Genomic DNA, 21,813 nt, shown 5'->3' with positions numbered 1-21,813 from the left:
GATTGGGTGATGGCAGAGCTGTACTGGAGCTTGGTTTGAAAATCCCTATGTCTGGGGCTCCCGGCGTCCAGGCTCCTGCATGCTTCTCCACCAGCTCCTCTCGCCCTCCTGCTGCTGCTGCTTGTCTGGGACCCACATGGAGGACGGGCCTCCTGGGGGTAGGCATAGTCTGTGTGTTCTCTCCATTCTGGGGCTCATCGAAGCCTGGATGTAGGACAAAACAGGCTCCCATCAAGGCTTGAGTGATGACTGGAACTTGATCACAGCTACCTGTGTAGGGAAGATCATCTGGGTCAGTCTGTGCCAGGAAAGGCAAGGTTTATGCTGGAAACCCCGGGAGGGTGAGGAGCAGAGAGTTACTGCCAGTGCTGAGGACACGACATCTGTGCTTGCTGAATGGGGCCAGGCTGGGCCCAATAAAAGGGCAGAGACTCCAGGAGGTATGGGAACCTGGGCTCGGCTGAGGGCCACCCCCTCTGGTAAGCAGGCAGCTGTGACGGCGCACACACTTGAGCCAGGCGGCCACACCCGGGGGACTCTGTGCCTTTGCACTATTTGTAGACCACCCACCCGGACACAGGGCTCGTCGCCCAGTGGGGCTGTGCCAAGCGTCACCTCGGGGATGTTTCTTTGATGTTTTCCAAAGAGCAGATTTTTGCAAGAACTTGAGAACTAGTTATAGGTTTCTTCCTTATATACTTGGGAAGACAGAAGTCCCAGGAGCTTAAGAAAAGACCAGGGGCCAATTTTCCCTCCGTGTTTTAATTTTGAGGAGGGGCCAGCCTCCCTGGTCAACTCACCAGATTTCTTTGGAAATTCCCCAGGACAAGTATTGGCCTCCTTGTTGTCATTCTTATTTTATATCTGAAGTAAGAAAATGAAATTTCCTTGTGATTCTATGTGGGGTGGTGATGGGCCTGGGCCCAGTCCTTCCCATGGGGATGTTAGGGCTCCAGGGCCTGGAGTCACAAGGGCTCTCAGGTTAGTGGGGGCTGAGACCAGGTGAGATCAGATGAGGACATCACGTTCCCAGTGTCTCCAGGCCCAGCTCCTGGAGCAGGGGATAATTTCTCTGGTCACAACGAAGTCAATCAGAAAGAGACGCTACCTCATGGAGAAGTAACCCAGGCTCTGCTGTGTGACCGACCCGGGTGATTGAGCTCTCTGAGCCCACTGTCTTCATTTAAAGAATGAATCCCAGGTCTACCACACTGTAAAACTGAATTGTGCTGAAGGTCTGTTATCTCGAGAGAATGACAGGCTAAATGTGGGGATGGAAGAAGGGGACATGGGCTAGCCCCTGCAGAGCGTGTCCACGTGACAGTACCCCCAATGAGGACAGTATGGAGCAGGGTCAGTAAATGTAAGGGTCTTCATGACCACGCCTCGAGGGTCCCAAATCAGATGAGAAGGTACCTGGCCAAGGCAGCTGTTGTCTTTAATGTTAGAGGAAAGTTGAGCTGAAGTTGGGCTTCCCAGCTGGCACTAGTGGTAAAGAACCTGCTTGCCAACGCAGAAGACATAAGAGATGTGGGTTTGATCCCTGGGTCAGGAAGAGCCCCTGGGGGAGGGCATGGAAACCCACTCAAGTATTTTTGCCTGGAGAATCCCATGGACCGAGGACCCTGGGGGGCTACAGTCCATGGGGTCACAAAAGAGTCAGACATGACAACGACTGAGCACACACACATGTACCAGGAACAGTGGATAAAGACCAAATATATATTTCTTATTAAAAATCACACAGTGTTGCAGGTATGAGACAATAATACCCACAAATCTACCCGCAGCCAAAACCCCTGGATACGCTGTGTGGTCGCCATCAGTGGTGAAGGCGGGACTCGCACGTCAGAAGGTCTCGCTTGGCACCCACCTGTGGGGCAGCCGGGCTCCTTACTCGTGGAACACCTGGTAGCTGAAGTTGTCGGTCCGGACTTTGAAGTCGTATTTTCCAATCATTCTCTGGTAGTGCCGGACAAGGAGGGCAGTGGCCCCGGCCACCAAGGCGCAGGCGGTCCCCACGATGAGGACCAGGTAGCCGGCTCCCAGGCCCAGCCCTGCCGCCAGAGGTGACCCTGTGTTGCACAGAAGAAGCCAGTTCTGACTCCATGTTGGAACTGTTTCTTTAACTTGCTTTTCATTGCTTTTGACTATTATTACAATCATACACAATGGTCAGCCTCAGAGGACTCTGTCCCTCTGCATGTCTGAGAGTGCCTTTGCTCAGCTTACAGATAATCGGACCCTACCCACATGCAGAGTACATCATGCGAAATGCCAGGCTGGATGAAGCACAAGATGGAGTCAAGATTGCCAGGAGAAATATCAATAACCTCAGATATGCAGATGACACCACCCTTATGGCAGAAAGTGAAAAAGAACAAAGAGCCTCTTGATAAAAGTGAAAGAGGGGAGTGAAAAAGCTGGCTTAAAACTCAACATTCACAAAATGAAGATCATGGCATCTGGTCCCATCACGTCATAGCAAATAGATGGGGAATCAATGGAAACAGTGAGAGACTTTATTTTGGCGGGGGGGCTCCAAAGTCACAGGAGTTGGTGACTGCAGCCATGCAATTAAAAGACACTTGCTTCTTGGAAGAAAAGCTATGACAAACCTAGACAGCATATTAAAAAGCAGAGGCGTTGCTTTGCCCACAAAGGTCTGTCTAGTCAAGGCTATGGTTTTTCTGGTAGTCATGTATGGATGTGAGAGTTGGACTATAAAGAAACTTGAGTGCCGAAGAATTGATGCTTTTCAACTGTGGTGTTGGAGAAGACTCTTGAGAGTCCCTTGGACTGCAAGGAGATCAAACCAGTCAATCCTAAAGGAAATCGACCCGAATATTCATTGGAAGGACTGATGTTGAAACTGAAGCTCCAGTGCTTTAGCCACCTGATCTGAAGAACTGACCCATTGGAAAAGACCCTGATGCTGGGAAAGATTGAAGGCAGAAGGAGAAGGGGATGACAGAGGATGAAATGGTTAGAATGCATCACTGACTCTATGGACATGAGTTTGAGCAAGCTCCAGGAGTTGGTAATGGACAGGGAAGCCTGGCATGCTGCAGTCCATGGGGTAACAAAGAGTAGGGCATGACTGAGCAACTGAACTGACCCACCTTTGAACAGAAGTGATTAGCACACCCCTTCCAAAGGCTGGCCACTCCCGTGGAGATGTTCTGCAAGACTGCAGACCCTTTTGCTTTACTTCCCCACTGCCCCTCCCTCTCTGTTCTGCCTTTTGACTTTAGTTCCTCCTTGCTTCTTTCTCTCTGACTCTGTAAAGGAACCTGGCACCCAGACCCCTGACAAGATGGTTATTTTGAGGCACAAGCCTGCCATCTTCTTGGTCAGTGGGCTGCCTGAATAAAGTCGCTTATCTTAACCCTTTGTCTCTCAGATGTATTGGCCTATCATGCAGCGAACCGAGTAAGCTTGGACTGGGTAACACCTACAGGGGTGAGACGGTGCGGGTGGGAGGTCCACCCACAGCAGCGGGGCCGGGTCCCGGCTGAGCCCCAGCACCGCCCCTAGATGGAGGATTCAGGTTGGAGCCCATGATGGAGCAGGCTCTCCCATGGCAGCTGCTCAGTGTGCCTGTGAACCCGCAGGCTCCCAGAGGTGCCAGAGCAGGTGCCTCAAGCCCAGGAGAGCACAGCAGAGGGGACAGCTCCTCCTGCTCATCCTCTGGATGGTCACTGGCCAAGAAGAGGAGGCCACGTGGGAGCCACAGGCAGTGCAGCGGGGGCCGAGAGCTCAGTGGACTCGTTGCCTGTACCCACATGCAACAAAGCACCGGGGAGCCGGCCTTTCCCAGACTCAGGGGCAAGAAAGCGCATGGGAGTCTGGACCCAAAACTGCTGAAAACAGGGATGCAAATAAATACTCATATATGCAGGTTCACAGCAGCAGAAAGGGGAAACAGACCCGAATCCATCAAAGGCTGAATGAACAAACGTGATCCATCACCCAGAGGAATGGCATTCAGCCATAAAAGGGAGGAGGTTCTGCCACACGTTACGTGGGACACAGATGAGCCTTGAAAACACCCACTGCGCTGAGTGACAGGCACGATTGCCGAGGACCACAAGTAGTCTTGTGATCCTGTTTTTAGGGAAACGAGTCAGAAAGCGACCTCATGGTTTCAGGAGTGGGAGTGGGGCTGGGGTTCACTCTCTGTGGGCTTGCAACTGCTTTGGGGGATGCATATGTTTTGGAGCTAGAGAAAGGTAATGGTCGTACCACACTGTGAGCGTGCTAAATTCTACCCAATAGTTTATTTTTAAAGTTAACTTTATATTAGGTAAATTTTATCTCAGTCTTACCACAGGAGCTTACCAGAAAGGTCTGGGTATGAAAGCCTTCCTGGGCAAAAAGGGACACTTGAGACCCCGTTTCCCGTTTCTGGGGCTGTGGCCTGAAGTGCCTGCTGCCCTGGGCCCCCAGTCACAGCTCAGGCATGTGCAACAAAGTGGTCAACGATGGCTTAGAAGAGGCTCTCTTCAGACAGCCTGCATGATGGGTCAGCTGGAAACCAGGCAACCCCGTCCTCCAAAGGGAGGGCCACACTGGGATGAGGATACTGGGAATGATTGCTGGAGCACCTGCAACCTTCTAAGGAACCTGAGGCCCCAAGACTCTGGGTCACCAGCTTCCTAACAACTCATTCACAGCTGGCCCTTAAATCCAGCCTCCAGTGGATGGTACCATGGAGATTCCACCCTCCTTCTGTATCTCATGTCAGGGGCCAGCTTGTGACCATAAGGGGGGGACTGTCTCCCTTGAGGATGCTGCAGGAGAAAAGCAGAAGAGGCCCTACATGGTTGGCCCTGTGGAGTCTAGCCGCAGCCCCAGACTGCCAGCTCCAGAGACAAGGGAACCTGTTTGGTTGCTGCCTCTCCAGCTGGGTTTCTGTTCCCTATAGTCAAGTGGTCTTAACCAACTACTGACTCAGAGCTGCTCTGAATGGAGTCCACAGGCCAGTACTATCCACTGGTTATCAGGGTCCAGGAATGGTTACTGTTTCAGGAGAGATGCTTACAAATAGAGAGCAAGCCTGTGTTGCAACGTGACCTGCACCATCAGTGGGAATGTCTCCTTAAACATGACATCCACATGTCAGCCCTGATGGATGAGACACTTAAAAGACATGGGTCCTCCCCCAGAAGCGTAAGCACCCACGCACAGGGCAGTGGCGACATCATGGTGTGACGTACATGATCACTCCTTCTGCAAAGACTGTCACTGCCCCTGTGACGGGGACACATCTCAGTGAGGGATAGTGATGGAGGTGTGCAAAAACCCAGGAGCTGGGAACCTAGAACCCAGGCTTTCCAGAGGCTGAACTCAGCAACCATCTGGGGACCCCCAGGCTTCTCACTTCTGAGCCTCCTCCACAATTGTTCCAGACCCTTCCCACTGGTTCATTTCAGAAGCCTATAGGACATTAACCTCAAACTTTCTCAACTTCTTACACACACACACACACACACACACACACACAAAACTGTAGTGTCTGAGAAATTATGTTCTCTGGAAAAGTAAATGGCCATGGATGATTTCCAAAAATTAAGTGCAAAAAAAGTATGATGCTGATAGATGATCTGTTGGCAGCACAGATTCAGGGATTGCCTGGGTGGATTCTTCCTTTAAAAGGCCAGCAAACAGTGTTACATGTTGAAGCACAATCCTCCAAAAAATATGTGTTGGGTCTGAACCTCCAGTGCCTCAGAATGCGACCTTATTCAGAAATATGGTCCTTGGGGATGTCATTAGTTAAGAAGTTATACTGAAGTGGGAGAGGCCCCTAATTCAATGACCAGTGTCCCCATAAGAAGACAGAGGTGCTCAAGAGAAGCCATGAGATGACGGAGGCAGAGGCTGGAGGGAGGCGGCCACAGCCAGGTCACCCAGTAGGACCGGCAGAGGCTGGGAGCCAGGCCTGGAACGGAGGCCCTCGGAGACTTTGGAAGGAGCCAGCCCCACCCATTATGTGATCTCCAGATTTCAAGAGTATTTTCTGTTATTTTAACCACTCAGTTTATGATTCTTAGTGAATGTAATTCACATATATGTTCTCTTTCATATTAGAGCCCCAGATCAACCAGCTCTCGGCAATTTAAGACAATGAAGAGGCCAGGAAAAGCTCTGTCCCAGGACCCGGGCCAGTGGTTGCCCAAGGACCAGTGCGAACGCCAGGGCCTGGAGTCCAGCTTGGGAGACCCTGAGTGGACAGGCCTGGGCCTGGCTGGGGACCTGTGATCTTTTAAATTTCTGAAATGTTCTGGATGAGAACCAGCAGCTGAATATCATTGGCTGAAAGCCTTCCTTCCCAAGCTCTGGTCAGGACTCCTGTCCTGGTTTACACCCTGCCTCCAGAACCCAGAGGTTCTTGAACAAGAAAATAGAGAGACAAAGAAGGCCGTCCGGATTAGGAAGAAACAGAATAAAAAGGGAAAATCAACTAGGATTAGGTTTAGCTGCCAGAAAGAGAAAACCCCAAAATAGCAGTACAAAGAAAACGGCAGTTTCTTTCTTTCTGGCATAAAAATGGGAGGTCAGAGCTCAAGCCTGGCCCCGCAGCTTGGCTCCAGGGTGTCCTGGGGCACCAGTTCCTTCCAGCTCCTGTCCGGATGGTCCTCATGGCCCCAGGTGGTAGCTGGCTGCAGCCACCTCCCCTGCGTGTCAGGCAGCGGGGTGCGTGACATGTGTTTATAAGGAGGGCGTTTGACACTCCCGTTTGCATCTTATTGGGGCTTCCCTGGTAGCTCAGATGGTAAAGCATCTGCCTGCAATGCAGGAGACCTGGGTTCAATCCCTGGGTCGGGAAGATCCCCTGGAGAAGAAAATGGTAACCCACTCCAGTATTCTTGCCTGGAGAATTCCATGGACAGAGGAGACTGGTAGGCTACAGTCCATGGGATCGCAAAGAGTCGGACACGACTGACTCACTTCACTTCACTTCACTTTGCATCTTATTAACCAGAGTTCACTCATGCAGCCACTCGTGCTGTGAAGTTGGCTGGGAACTAAAGTTTTTCCTGGCAGCCACCTGTCCCCTAAAAACTGAGGGTTCTATTACCATTGAAGGAGGGAAGAACAGATATTTGGGGACAGCTAGCAGTTTCTGAATCAATGCCCAGGTTTAGTTGTCTAACCCGAGTCACCTGCTCACCTTCAGACCGAATCAGGGGTCCCCAGGACATCTGGTGCATCACGGATGGCTCGCTGCTTCTCAGTGACCGAAAGTCATCACAGTTCTGTTGTTTTCATAGGAAAAAAGTGTTCACATTAGTTGAAAAATGGTTATGAGAAAGGTACCCACTCTCAGGGATGGTACACTGATTTGCACACGCTCTTTCCTGCTAGAAACATCAAGTCACAAGGGATGTGTTCAATCAGTGGGGAAGGATGTTGGGGAGCCCAGATCACCTGGACCAAAGGACTGTACCAGGCTGGATGCCCAGCTAGATGAGGGGAGTACCAGGCAGCAGGCGGGTCTGAGGAAGTGAGATGTAGCCTCCTGAGCTGTCTCCAGTTACTAGCTCTGGCTTCATCTCAGAGTCACCTTTGTGTTCTTCACAGCCTGCTGCAGACACTTGCTCCTTTTAATGCCTTTGCCTTACAAAAAGTTTCAGTGACATAGAATCTACTTGCTATATACCTGTGACCGAGTGCACTGTGCCCCGCCCCCAAAGATGTTACAGTCCTAACCCCAGTACCAGTGGATGTGACCCTAGGTGGAATTAAAGTCTTTGCAGAGGATCCAGGTAAGATGAGGCCGTTAGGGTGGACCCTAACCCAGTGTGATTGTGTCCTTGTAAACAGGGGCATTTGCACACAGACACAGGCGTGCACAGAGGGAAGATGTGTGAAGACATAGGGAGAAGGTGGCACTGACCAGGCAGAGAGCCGGACCTCAACAGATTCTCCCCACAGCCCCAGGAGGAATAACCTAGCCGACACTTCCATCTTGGACTTCCAGCTTCCAGAGCTGTGCGAGGAGAGATTTCTGCTATTTAAGCCTGTGTTACTTTGTTACAGCAGGGCTTCCCAGGTGGTGTTAATGGTAAAGAACCCTCCTGCCAATGCAACAGACGCAAAAGATGGGGATTCGATCCCTGGATTGGGAGGATCCCCTGGAGGAGGGTATGGCAACCCACTCCAGTATTCTTGCCTGGGAAATCCCATGGACAGAGGAGCCTAGCGGGCTAGAGTCCATAGAGTCACAAAGAGTTGGACACAACTGAAGCAACTTCGCACGCACGCATGCACGCACACACTTTGCTACAGCAGCCCTGGGAAGACAATACAACACCTATCCCAAAGGAAGTTGGAAAGAAGTATGTGCAGCCCATATTAGAGAGAATTTGAGAACTGGCAGCTCCTTACCGAGGCTGTCATGGCCATTAACGTCCTTGGTGCTGGAACCTCCCTGGTGGTCCGGTGACTAAGACCATTCCATGCTCCCAGTGCAGGGTGCCGGGGTTTGATCCCTGCTCAGGAAACTAGACCCCACATGCCCCAACTAAGAGTTCACACGCCACAGCTAAAGATCCCGTGTGCCATAACTAAGACCCAGCACGGCCAAATAAATAAATAATAAAACACCCTTAGTGCTTCTAAGAGGCCGATGCAGGTCAGGGTCCCTCCACAGGCAAGCACTGGGAGTCCGTGCTCCCTTCCTCCTGTTCCAGAAGATCTTCTGTTTGAGAAAAAGTAACAACAAAACCAAGAGTCGCTGGGCTTCTCCTATGCATTCAGACGATGCCCTGCCGCTGATCACCCTGGAAAACCACCCAACTTCAGTGAGGAGCACAGGAAAAAGTGTTTCCCCCAAAGGAAAGAGAAACAGGCAGTGGCTGACCCAAAGACCAGCAGAGCTCTCCGTGCCATCCTCTGCCACAGGCGACACGTGACAGTCACTGTACCTACTTGTCTGTAGACAAAGAATAATTCTCCAACCCAGGAATGCAAAGCACATCTCAGTTTCAAAGGTCTGAGGAAATGAGAATGTAAAGTTATTCATAATCCCAGCATAAATGCTGAACGGGAAAGAATAAAAAAGATTAAACAGCGTAATGGCTAGGATTCAGTAGCGTTCCGTCAACTTGCTAAAAAGAATTCCAAATTAAAACATTTTTACACCTAAATATGTTGTTCGATCACCTTGAAGAGAGGCACTACAGCACTATGAGAAGGATGTTCGATCACCTTGAAGAGAGGCACTACAGCACTATGAGAAGGAAGGTCTGATGTGACGGCCAGTGGAAGGGTATGGCCCCAGGAAGGGCTCCAGTGAATCACCCAGCAACATGGGTCTTCCACCCAAGGCTGTCCACCATCAAGACCTCATTGCATGCCTTTTAAAAGCCAATTCTGTGGGGCCCAGAACCTCCTCCATGAAGTCGGGTCCCAGAGCTGCCCAAACCCCAGGCTTCTGATCCTGGAGCCTCCCTCCTCATAGCATAGAGCGTGAGTCCAGAGGTTTAGAATAGCGTTACACTTACTATTTTGCATGTGGCTCCAGGGGATTCCATGCAGATGCGGAGTTTGCAGTGCAAATAGACTATGGAGTTGTTGATGAAGGAAAAGATTTTCAGCTTAAACCGGGCCTTGTTGGAATTGCCGTTCTCGATCACGTTCGTGTGTGTATTCGGGATGGGGCAGCTGGGAAGAGAGAAGGTGACTCATTAGTTCTAAACTGGCCCTCCTGTCCTTGTTGCCAGATGAATTTCCTTACACGGCACCTGAGTGCAGCTGGAGCATGCCCACAAGTCTCCAAGTAGGCAAGGATGGCTAGGTCTCCAGTTCCCAACAGGACGGTATCCTGAGGGCACTGCCTAAACCCATGTCTGCATCCACGTGTATCTGGGAATTCTCTTGGGAGTCCTTTTGACTGCAAGGAGATCAAACCAGTCAACCCTAAAGGAAATCAACCCTGAATATTCATTGAAAGGACTGATGCTGAAGCTGAAGTTGCAATATTCCAGAAGACAGTGAAGGGCAGAGGAGCCTGGTGTGCTGCAGTTCATGGGGTTGCAGAGAGTCAGACATGGCTGAGCAACAACAGCAAAATCAGACTGCACAGCAGGGGGCAGGTGCCCAGTGGCCCCTGAGCCCTCACCTGTTGTTAATGAAACCAAACATGACCGGGTCCCTGGCGTCGCTGGACGGCGTGGCCCAGCACTCGGTCAGGACCACCTTCAGGTTGCTTTTCTGCTTATAGAGCCCTACTTCGATCTTGACGTCATCGCTGGCAGACACGCTGTAATTCTGAGGAATCGGAGAGTCTCCAATAAATAACTGCATTTCAGTGATGAAACTTCCAGCGCCGTGGAGGTCCTCGATGATAGTGTAAACCCTGCAAGACAGAGTGTTTGCAGGGGTCTGCTTCTTTGACCCACTTGTTCCCATTCCTCCCCAGAATGCAACTCCAAAGAAGGGCGGAAATAAAAGACCATCCAGTGAGAACAAGCAGAGGAAGGCTATTTTTTCCCCCAAGCTGGCTGGAGCTGGGGCCAGCCCCGGTGACTAGAGCTTGGTGGAGACCTGAAGGCAGGCAGAGGAGGGATGAGTTTCACAGGGGAAAGGGGAGCTCAGGTGTGCCGGATGGCATCCTATGTGATGGGCTGGGGGAGCAGACCTGACTATCTCTGGTTGGTTCAAACTGGAAAAGGGGACAAATCTAGGGAAACTGGCAGTCAAGTCCTGGCCAGTATCCGTGTGTACGTTCAGTCTCTCAGAAGGGTCTTCAAGTGACTGAAACCCTAAAGAAACCCTCAGATGAAGGCGCTGGGAACAGTATGAGCCCCTTTGAGTAGGGGAGAGACCTCTGCACTCACCCCCACTCGGGCGTGTAGCCGGATGAGGTCAAGAGGTCATTCTGGAAGGCGCAGTGGATGGGGCTCTCAATCTTCATGTGGTGGATGATGCCCTCTGGGGACACGTCGTTCCTCAGTGTGGTCCTCACCACCGTAGTGGTCATGTTCTGAGAACGAACAGGAAGTGTGTGAGTTCCCGGGCCCCAGTCAGCCACCAACATGGCTGCCGATCACGGCTCTGGGTGCAGGGGCTGTTTAAAGTTTATCCCCTCCAAGTGTGAAAACGCTGACAACTTTTCCCCCAGTATAAACTGCAAAAGAGAACTTAACATTGGGACACCTGATTTAGCCTATTTCCTGTGCTCCTTTTCTGCATTAAAAGAGAGCCAGAGACAAACTAGATCAGATACCCCAAACAACAGATCAGGCTGCTGCCCAAATAATCCTCAAGGGCATTTCTGAAAATGAGAGTACAGAGCCCTTACTGAAGAAATAGAGTTAAAATAAATCGGTTAAAGTCCGTGACTCAGAAAACTGCATTGTAATTTTGCAGAGAATAACACAGAACCAAAGATCCAGAGGGCAACCTAAAGAAAATGAATGTGATCTGGAAGAGGACTGGGGGATGTGAGGTGATAATGCAGTTCACGCCTGAGGACACGAGTCCCCAGGGAACATTGTGATGCCCATTAGTATTAACGAGGTTAAGCCCATAAACAGAAGTGCAGAGCAAATAGGTTTCATGCTAGAGAAATGACCCCAAGGTCACCTGGTATTAAGGACTGGCTGCTCAGAATGTGAATGTTTAGCAGAAAAAAAAAAAGAGATTTTCAGGCAGTTGTGTACCAACCAGTACAAGGAGATGGGCTTGCCAATATCAAAGAGAGTTCTGAAATTTTTCCAGAGTCAAAAGCAGAGATGAAAACCCTGAGATGGGCAGTTTCATCATTTGATTCAGTGGAGAGCACTGTTGGAGGAGATAAGAATTTCTGTGAAATTCCAAAGTCTTTTGTTTGACAAAATGCCTGAAGAATTTCTGTGAAAGCCAAAGTCTTTTGTTTGACAAAATGCCTGAAGTTGTAATTATCTGTTTGAGTTGCTTTACTTGCCAGTGGCTTGGAGGTTGACTGTCATGGTAGTAGCCTCCCCAAGATGAATACCCCTTATTGACACCTTCACAAGTATCACTAGAAGGACAGAGCTCAGTACCAACCGAGAACAGCCTGGGTGACCTGTGGTTGTAAGGCTTATTGTGCACCATGGCCAGCAGTGGGCCTTGTTCTGCTTCTGTTAAAGTCACCAACCTTAACAGTTTAGAACTAGACAAGGGAAATTTTGTGTGAAGAGGAAACAAGAGGCGTGGCTGAAAATTATGCCAATGAAGAAGCTGGAATTAGAGTTGGTGGAAATACACAGCCAAGTAAAGTAAATGTTATTGGACTGCTTGAAGGACGACAGAGCAAAGCAGAGTATGAGCCATATGACAAATGGCCTAATCCTGATAAGGTTGCCAGTAGAGCATTTGCTGAAAATAGAGATTCTGAGATTACCGATACTAATGTGACCTGTGCCTCTACCTGACAAGAAACCCAATGGACAATTAAGCCTTGACTTGAGTGGGTCTGAAAACAAAACTTCATCTGCAGGACAAAGCTTAGAGGAGTAGGAAGGGAATTGTCTGCTCTCTGATGATCAGAAAGTTCCTGAACAGAAGGACATTTTGAATTATCTTTCCTTCTACAGCTACTGCATCTACTCCTTATTTGCTGTATTATAATAAATCATAGAATGAGTATGTTTTACTTGTGTGCATAATAAACAGACCGGACAATCTGGTAAAGTTGTTTACATCAAAGAATCTTCAGCTCTTTAACATCACACTCAAAGCTGAAAGCATTTCCTCTAAGATCAGGAGCAAAACAAGAATGCTCACCACTTTTATTCAACATACTATTAAAGTCCTAGTCACAGCAATTAGACAAGGAAAAAATAGAAGGAATCCAAATTAGAAAGAAAGAAGTAAAACTGTCACTCTTTGCAGATGACATGATGCTATACATAGAAAATCCTAAAGTGAAAGTCACTCATGCCTGACTCTTTGTGACCCCATGGACTATGCAGTCCATGGAATTCTCCAGGCCAGAATACTGGAGTGGGTAGACTTTCCCTTCTCAAGGGGATCTTCCCAACCCAGGGATCAAACCTAGGTCTCCCACATTGCAGGCAGATTCTTTACCAGCTGAGCCACAAAGGAAGTTCAAGAATACTGGAGTGGGTAGAATAGCACTTCTCCAGAAGATCTTCCCAACCCAGGAATTGAACCAGGGTTGCCTGCATTGCAGGCGAATTCTTTACCAACTGAGCTATCAGGGAAGCCCCCAAATCCTAAAGACATCACCAAAAAAAAAAAAAAAAAACCCTCATCAATGAAATCAGTAAAGTTGCAGAAACATAATTAATATATAGAAATCTGCTGCATTTCTGTACACTAACAGGAGCTATCAAACTAACTAATAAGCTACCAGAAAGAGAAAACAATCTCATTTACAATTACATCAAAAAATAAAATTAAAAACCTAGGAATAAATTTAAATAGGGAGGTAAAATACTTGTACTCAGAAAACTGTAAGACACTGATAAAAGCAACTGGAGCCAACACAAACAGATGGACAGATATACTGTGTGCATGGACCGGAAGAATTAATATTGTTAAAATGACCATTCTACCAGGGCAATCTACAGATTCAAGGCAATCCTTATCCAAATAACCAAGGGCCTTTTTCACAGAACTAGAACTAAAAATTCTAAAATTTGTATGGAAACATAAAGACCCCAAGCAACCAAAACAATCTTTAGAGAGAAGAACAAAACTGGAAGTATCATACTTCCTGACTTTAGACTATACTACAAAGCTACAGTAATTAAAACAGCATGGTAGTGGCACCTAAACCGACACATAGATCTACGGAACAGAGTGGAGAGCCCAGGAGTTAACCCACACTTACTTGGGAAATTAATCTATGAGAATACACAATGAGGATAAGTCAACTTATCCAAAAAATGGTTTTGGGAAAACTAGACATGCCAAAGAATCAAACTGGTTTACTCTCATGCCATGCAAAAAAAAAAAAAGTTCAAAATGGATACAGACTTAAGTGTTAAACCTGAAACCATAAAACTTGTGGAAGAAAACATAGGCAGTATGCTCTGTGAAATCGGTCCTATTAGTATTTTTTGATATGTCTTCTCAGGAAACGGAAACAAAAGCAGCAGTAAACAAATGGGACTACATAAACTAAAAACTTACATAATGAAACACATTATCAACAAAACAAGGCAACCTACTGAATGGGAAAAGATATTTGCAAACGATATATGGTGGCTCAGTTGGCAAAGAATCCACCCGCAATGCAAGAGACTCAGGTTCAATTCCTGGGTCAGGAAGATCCCCTGGAGAAGGAAATGGCAACCCATTCCAGTATTCTTCCCTGGAAAATCCCATGGACAGAGGAATCTGGTGGCCTGCAGTCCATGGGATTGCAAGAATCAGACACAACTTAGCAACTAACCCACCACATATCTGATGGGGTTAATATCTAAGACATACAAAGAACTCATACAACTCAACATCAAAAAAAACAAACCCAATTTAAAAATGGACACAGGATCTGAATAACCCTAAAAGATGATGCTATCAAAATGTTACACTCAATATGTCAGCAAATCTGGAAGACCCAGTAGTGGCCAGAGGACTGGAAAATGTCAGTCCTCATCCCAATTCCCAAGAAGGGTAGTACTAAAGAATGCGCTGAGCATTAGACAATTGCATTCATCTCCCATCCTAGTAAGGTCGTGCCTAAGAACTTGCATGCTAGTCTTTAGCATTATGCGAATCAAGTACTTTGAGTGAGTGAATGAAGTCGCTCAGTCGTGTCCAACTCTTTGCAACCCCATGGACTGTAGCCTACCAGGCTCCTCAGTCCATGGAATTCTCCAGGCAAGAGGGTTGCCATTTCCTTCTCCAGGGGATCTTCCCAACTCAGGGATCGAACCCAGGTCTCCTGCATTGTAGGCAGACACTTTACCATCTGAGCTACCAGGGAAGTACTTTAAGACGTACAAAATGAGTTTTTTAAAAGGCAGAGGAACAAGAGATTGAATAGCCAACTTTTGCTGGATCATAGAGAAAGCAAGGGAATCCCAGAAAAACATCTACCTCTGTTTCATCAACTACACTAAAGCCTTTGACTTTGTGGATCATAACAAACTGTGGGAAGCTCTTAAAGAGATGGAAATACCATACCATCTTAGCTGTCTCCTGAGGAACCTGTATATGGGTCAAAAAGCAACAGTTAGAACCCTGTATGAAACAACTGACTGGTTCAGGATTGAGAAAGGAGTACCACAGGGCTGTCTGTTGTCGCCCTGTTTATTTAATCTATATGCTGAGCACATTATGAGAAATGCTGGGCTGGATGAGTTATAAGCTGGAATCAAGATAGGTGGGAGAAACATCAACAACCTCATGCAGATGATACCACTTCAACGGCAGAAAGCAAAGAGGAACTAAAGAACCTCTTGATGAAGGTAAAGGAGGAGAGTGAAAAAGCTGGCCTAAAATTAAATATTAAAAAAAAAAAACTAAGATCATGGCATCCAGCCCCATCCCATCACTTCATGGCAAATAGAAGGGGAAAGGGTGGAAGCCGTGACAGATTTCCTCTTCTTGGGCTCTAAAATCACTGCAGAGGAGTGATTGCAGCCATGAAATCAGAAGATGATTGCTTCCTAGCAGGAAAGCTATGACAAACCTAGATAGTGTGTTGAAAAGCAGAGACATTACTCTGCCAACAAAGTCCATATGGTCAAGGCTATGGTCTCCCCAGTGGTCATGTATAGTTGTAAGAGCTAGACTGTAAAGAAGGCAGAGTGCCAATAAATTGATGCCTTCAAACTGTGGGGCTGGAAAATACTCCTATGAGTCCCTTGGACGGCAAGGAGATCCAACCAGTCAACCTTAAAGGAAATCAGTCCTGCATACTCATTAGAAAGACTGATGCTGAAGCTGAAGCTCAAGTATTTTGATCACCTGATTCGAACAGCCAACTAGTTGGAAAAGTCCCTGATGCTGGGAAAGATTGAGGGCAGGAGGAGAAGAGGGCATCAGAGGATGAGATGGCTGGATGGCATCTCTGATGCAATGGACATGAACTTGGGCAAACTCTGGGAGATGGTGAGGGACAGGGAGGCAGAGGGACGGGGATCGCAAAGAGTCGGTCATGACAGGACAACTGAACAACAATATACATAATGGAATACTACTGAGCCATAAAAACAGAATGGAATTTCGCCATTTGCAACAACATGGATGGCCCTAGAGGGTGTCATGCTAAAGGAAATGAGTCAGAAAAAGGCAGATACTGTATGTTATCCCATGTGTGTGGAATCTAAAATACAAAACAAATGAACAAACATAACAAAATAGAAATAGTTATAGATACAGAGAACAAAGAGTGGTTGCCAGGAGGAAGGGAGGAGAAATAGGTGAAGGAGAGTAAGAGATTCAAACTTCCAGCTACAAAATGAATGGGCCATGGTATGAAATGTACAGTGTGGGGAATACAGTCAATAGCTAGTTAATATCTTGGTATGGTGACACAGCAGAACTAGACTTACATGGTGGTCATTTTGAAATGCATAGAAATATTGAATTACTATGTTGCAACAGATACTAACAGTGATATAGATCAATTATACTTCAAAAAGAAACAAACATAGAAAAAGAGATTAGATGTGTGGTTACCAGAGGCAGGAGTGAGAGCGGGGGGAATTGGATGAGGGTGATCGAAAGGCACACACTTGCAGTTATAAGATGAATAAGTACTAGAGAGGTAAGATGTATCATACCTCATATGTATCACAACATAATACGTATAATTAGCCCTGCTGCACTTTATACATGGAAGTTGTTAGAGAGTAAATCCTCAGAGCTCTTATCCCAAGGAAAAATAACTTTTTATATTTTTTAAGTTTTGTATCTATATGAGATGATGGATGTTTACTACACTTATTGGATAAGTATTTCATGATGAATGTAGGCCTGTGTATGTGTGTGTGTGTGTGTGCTCAGTCCTATCTGACTCTTTGAGACCCCGTGGCCTGTAGCCCATCTGGCTTCTCTGTCCATGGGATTTCCCAGGCAAGAATACTGGAGTGGGTTGCCATTTCCTCCTCCATGGGGATCTTCCTGACCCAGGGATTAAACCTGGGTCTCCCGTATTGAAAGTGGATTCCTTACCTTCTAAGCCACCAGGGTAGTCCCTAGTTGTTTTGGTATATACCTTAAACTTCTACAGTGCTATATGTCAGTTATCTCTCAATAAAATTGGAAGAAAACATTTTTTAAAGAATCTTTAGCTCTTGGATAGTATTGGTCTCTCTAGGTTATTATACAAACACTGAAATTAGAGTGAAAGTCATCATAATTTTTAGAGTTCATTTTCCTTGGTAGAGACTCCAGATGCATTAGCGTCTAGGAAGAAAGTCACACGGGTTCTTAAGTGAACGATTCAAAATGAAAACATTTAAACATCTTTGAATTTACACCTATCTCCTATGATTGCTTTTTAAAATAAAGTGTTTGTGTTCATATCTCCAGGCTTCCCAAGCGGAGCTGTGGTAAAGAATCCTCCTGCCAAAGCAGGAGACACAGTAGATGTGGGTTCAATCCCTGGGTCAGGAAGATCCCCTGGAAAAGGAAATGGCAACCCACTCCAGTATTCTAGCCTGGCCAGTTCCGTGGACAGAGGAGACTGGTGGGCTACAGCCCATTGGGTCACAAAGAGTCAGACACGACTGATCTATGAAGCATGCACGCACGTTCATCTTTCTGCGTTTTTGAATGATCTGCATGATGTTTATAAGTTGCGTGCTTTTTGAGTTCATTAACAGAATCTCATTGAGCACATCTGGTTTTACAAAGCCATGAAGTCACATCTTGGATGAGCTTTATTAAAGACAACGAATCTAGAACACGTTCCCTCACAGCGGTGGAAGTCATGTGCCTTAACTCACTTTAAAAACTGCCTCGGAAAACCTGGGCAGTCTCCTTCCATCGTCGTACGAATTTTACACAAATTATGAAGATGATTCTGTACTCCAGGAAATCTTTGGGGCATGGGCTCATTTCTATCTCTTCCAGTGCTTCGCTGTGCTCAGTCACTCAGTCGTGTCCGACTCTTTGAGACGCTGTGGACTGTAGCCTGCCAGTCTCCTCTGTCCAGGGGATTTTCCAGGCAAGAACACTGGAGTGGATTGCCATTTCCTCCTCCAGAGGATTTACCCAACCCAGGGATCAAATCCACATGTTCCGTCTCCTGCACTGGCAAGCAGGTTCTTTACACTGAGACACTGGGGAAGCCCCATCTCTTCCTGCTGCTGCTGCTGCTGCTGCTGCTAAGTCGCGTCAGTCGTGTCCGACTCTGTGCGACCCCATAGACGGCAGCCTGCCAGGCTCCCCGGTCCCTGGGATTCTCCAGGCAAGAACACTGGAGTGGGTTGCCATTTCCTTCCCCAATGCATGAAAGTGAAAAGTAAAAGTGAAGTCGCTCAGTCGTGTCTGACTCTTAGCGACCCCATGGACTGCAGCCTACCAGGCTCCTCCGTCCATGGGATTTTCCAGGCAAGAGTACTGGAGTGGGTCGCCAGTGCCTTCTCCTAGCCAGATCTAAATCATCTGTGTAGAGTGAATCAAACTCAGAAGTGAGACCCTAAATTTCACTTTTATTAAAAACTAGGAAGTCAATAAAATTTAACCAAAAAGAAAAGGAGGCAGAACCCACTAACAGCATATACTCTGCTGTATTTGTATAAGGAAGCCTTGGGGAGAATCTTAGTTTTTGACAAATTTCAAAACACTTAAGAGCTCCTGTGGCTTCCAGGGCTTGGATATGACTCATAAGACATGAATTTCCTTTTGTTCTGAATGGGCTCCGAGTCTTACTGAATTTAATTGCTCAACCAGGTGTTTGTCCAACTCAGAAAGACAAGCAAGCAGGAGAGCTGACAAATGCAGCCTTCTCCTTGTCTCTGGGCCCCTGTCTGCCCTCCAGTCCTGTGGGCGGCGACGATTCCCCCACGGGGCAGCCCAGGGCCCCTCCCACCTGAACACCACAGGCAGGAGCATCTTATTTCTCATATCTTTCCCTGGTTCTACAAGCCCCGCACCAAAGTGGCCCCAAGAACCACGGCAGCAGCTTCGCCTCCCCTCTCTGTGCACCCACCTGCATGTGAGAGTCTTAGGGATCTTTAAGAAAGAGAACCATAACCCTGGTTGTTTCCGGTTGTACTGGTTAGAGGGTTGGAGAGGGGCTGAAGAAGGCTGTGCTCACCAGAAGCATCCTAACTGGTCCTTCAATCCAGGGGCCCTGTCTGTGGATCTGAGGACCCCTCCAAGGGGCAGCCAGGCCCACCGGTCCCTACTGACCTCCAGCTGCCTGGCCCCCCTTGGCCCAGGGTCTGGCATCGAGGTGGGCTGGCACTCTGAGCTGCGTTTGCACCACATCTCCAACCTCCCCTCCCCCAGCCCATCCTATGCAGGCCCTGGGTCATGTCCGGGCCTCCTGCTTAGCACAACACTGATTCTGACCCTTTCAGCCTGAGATGCCGCCTCCCTGTGCCCTAGACTTGGGGTCATCAGCAAGCTGTGCCCAGGCTCCCCTGTCCCACGAGAGAGCTCACCCAGGGCTCCAGCCAGAGCCACTGAGGGTCCCACCCTGTGCCACTGAGACCCTCGGAGCAGCAGAGTCACAGAGGCTACAGGGTTCTCGGAGGCCAGGCAACCTTGACCTTGACCTACCCCTTAGACCTTGGTAAGCTTCCAGGTCCCATTGATTAAACATGGATAATAATACCCAGGGGCTTCCCTGGTAGCTCAGAGGGTAAAGCATCTGCCTGCAATGCAGGAGACCTGGGTTCGATCCCTGGGTCAGAAAGATCCCCTGGAGAAGGAAATGGCAATGCACTCCAGTACTCCTGCCTGGAAAATTACATGGACAGAGGAGACTGGTAGGCTACAGTCCATGGGATCACAAAGATTTGGACATGACTGAACAACTTCACTTTCTTTCTTTCTAATAATACCCAGCCTGGCGCTGATGAGGGAGCTAAATACCCAGCCAGCAGGTCCCAGTACCCTCCCCACCCCTGTTCTAGGAAATGAAGCCAAAGACCCTCAGGGCCCTCCCCACCCAGCAGCACAGTTAACCCAGCAGTTTCCCTGATAAGGACTATCCCCCACCCCCCCCCGCCGCCAGGGCCATGGCCTACCCTCTGCGAGACCCTCCCTAGCCTACTTCCAAAAGGGGACCCTTCCCCTTGGTACGGCCCTCCCACCCAGAGCCCAGCCTGTCCCACTGGCCAGAGCCACTTAGATACCCTCTATCACGTAAACTCCTGGCCTCCCTCATCGGCCACCACCACTTGTCCCCGGCCACAGGCATGGTCCCCTCCATATGTCCCTTGGGACCATTTCAGCCTCCTTTCACAGGCTCGCTGCAGAGGCCTCTCCCCACCCCAGGGCACGAGCCGGGTGCTGGGCTGAGTGCTGGCCTGGCCCCACCTGGCTTTACTGGGTGATGGCCCCCACTCCATGCCAGGACCAAACATTTCTCCAAGGACAACCTGCTTGGGACTGCTTCTTCTCCCCGAGTCCTGGCGCTGGCTGAACCCACAGAATGTGTTGCCACTGCCTGGTGTGGCCCTGAAAGCAGAGCCCTCGTGCTCAGGGGCCAAATGTGGGGAGCAGGGGGAGGGGAGATGGGGGGAAACAGGGGTTTAACCGTGGACTAGAGACAGCCTTCAGAGACTCAGGACCTGGAGCCGTCAGCCTGCCATATGGGGATGCTGCAAACCAGAGATGTGGAGTGGGGCCCAGGAACCTGGCCCAGAGTCACCCCAGCAGTCAGTGGTGAAAGGAGGCCAAGAGCCCCTCTCTGCACGTGAGATGTGAATGCCTTCTGGCCAGGACAAGCCCACTCCCCACATTGCACCGCAGAGGAAAGACCCTCAAATAAAATTTTGGATGGCCCTCCATCCAGGTAACCCCCACCAATGCGCACACACACACACAATTATTTATACATTCTTCACAAACATCCCCCCAACACACATGAACACTGACACATTGTCATACACAAATACACATGCACACACAGGCTCCCAGCTTTCCTGCCACTTCATACACAACCTCTGACACATATGCACATGGACACATTCTCATACACAAACACACGTACACACAGACACCTCTTCATACACATGCACACGTGAACATACATGTACACGCAGGCTCCCAGCTTTCCTGCCCCTTCTTCTCCTTCACTACCTCTCCTTCTGGCCTGTGCATCCAAATCACCGGGGGGATTTTACAAACGCTGACTTTGCACCTGTTCCCCCATGAGAACTCTACCCTATTCTAACCCCGGCTCAGTTCTGCACTCAGAGTCAGAGACCCCGGAGTGCAGTGTCTTCCCAGTCCCCCAGGCCAAATGCTGACCCTTCCCACCCAGAGATCAGATGCCCGGAGCCTTCTCCCCAGCCTCACGCTCTGCAGGGTGGTCCCGCACTCGCTCCACGTGGCTGCCAGGGTCACGTGTGTGCTGTTTCGGTCGCTGATGTTGCAAGACGGCTGCCCCAGGTAGAGCGAGGACTCGGGGATGCCCTTCTGCTGCAGGAAGTGCCTCTGGATGACAATGGCCACCTTCTCTATCTCGCAGAGCACCCTGACCGCCCCAGTCAGGTTCAGCCGTGGGGAGAGGCCCTGGGTGGCAGGGCGGGCATCTTGCCCAGAGGCAGCTCCAGCTCCCGTTGGGGTCGGGGGCTGTTCTGGGCCAGGGGGCTGGGTTGTGTTGCCAGGAGAGTCACCTGCAAGACAGGAGACAGAAGCATAGAGTGGGTCTGTGTTTAGGGCCCACCACGTGAGCCTGGC

The 21,813-nt window shown here is 48.9% G+C and overlaps 1 protein-coding gene and 1 pseudogene across 1 annotated transcript in view; one reads left to right on the top strand and one right to left on the bottom strand.

The window, feature by feature from the left end:
* Positions 1-1,848: 1,848 nt before the first annotated feature.
* Positions 1,849-21,813, bottom strand: part of UMODL1 (uromodulin like 1) — a 75,506-nt gene continuing 55,541 nt past the window's right edge. The window contains exons 18-23 of the mRNA XM_059889935.1: positions 21,430-21,749; positions 10,848-10,993; positions 10,130-10,366; positions 9,513-9,672; positions 7,178-7,262; positions 1,849-2,075 (exon numbers count right to left, since the gene is read on the bottom strand). Of these exons, the coding sequence (XP_059745918.1) occupies positions 1,894-2,075; positions 7,178-7,262; positions 9,513-9,672; positions 10,130-10,366; positions 10,848-10,993; positions 21,430-21,749 (1,130 nt within the window). The 3' untranslated portion in view covers positions 1,849-1,893. The remainder of the gene's footprint in view (positions 2,076-7,177; positions 7,263-9,512; positions 9,673-10,129; positions 10,367-10,847; positions 10,994-21,429; positions 21,750-21,813) is intronic.
* On the top strand, positions 11,046-12,613 carry LOC112447007 (ubiquitin carboxyl-terminal hydrolase 1-like; annotated as a pseudogene).

Source organism: Bos taurus, chromosome 1, assembly GCF_002263795.3.
Source record: "Bos taurus isolate L1 Dominette 01449 registration number 42190680 breed Hereford chromosome 1, ARS-UCD2.0, whole genome shotgun sequence".
Taxonomy (NCBI): Eukaryota; Metazoa; Chordata; class Mammalia; order Artiodactyla; family Bovidae; genus Bos; species Bos taurus.
The sequence above is the reverse complement of the archived record's forward strand: the minus strand, read 5'-3'. Positions and strand labels throughout refer to the sequence as shown.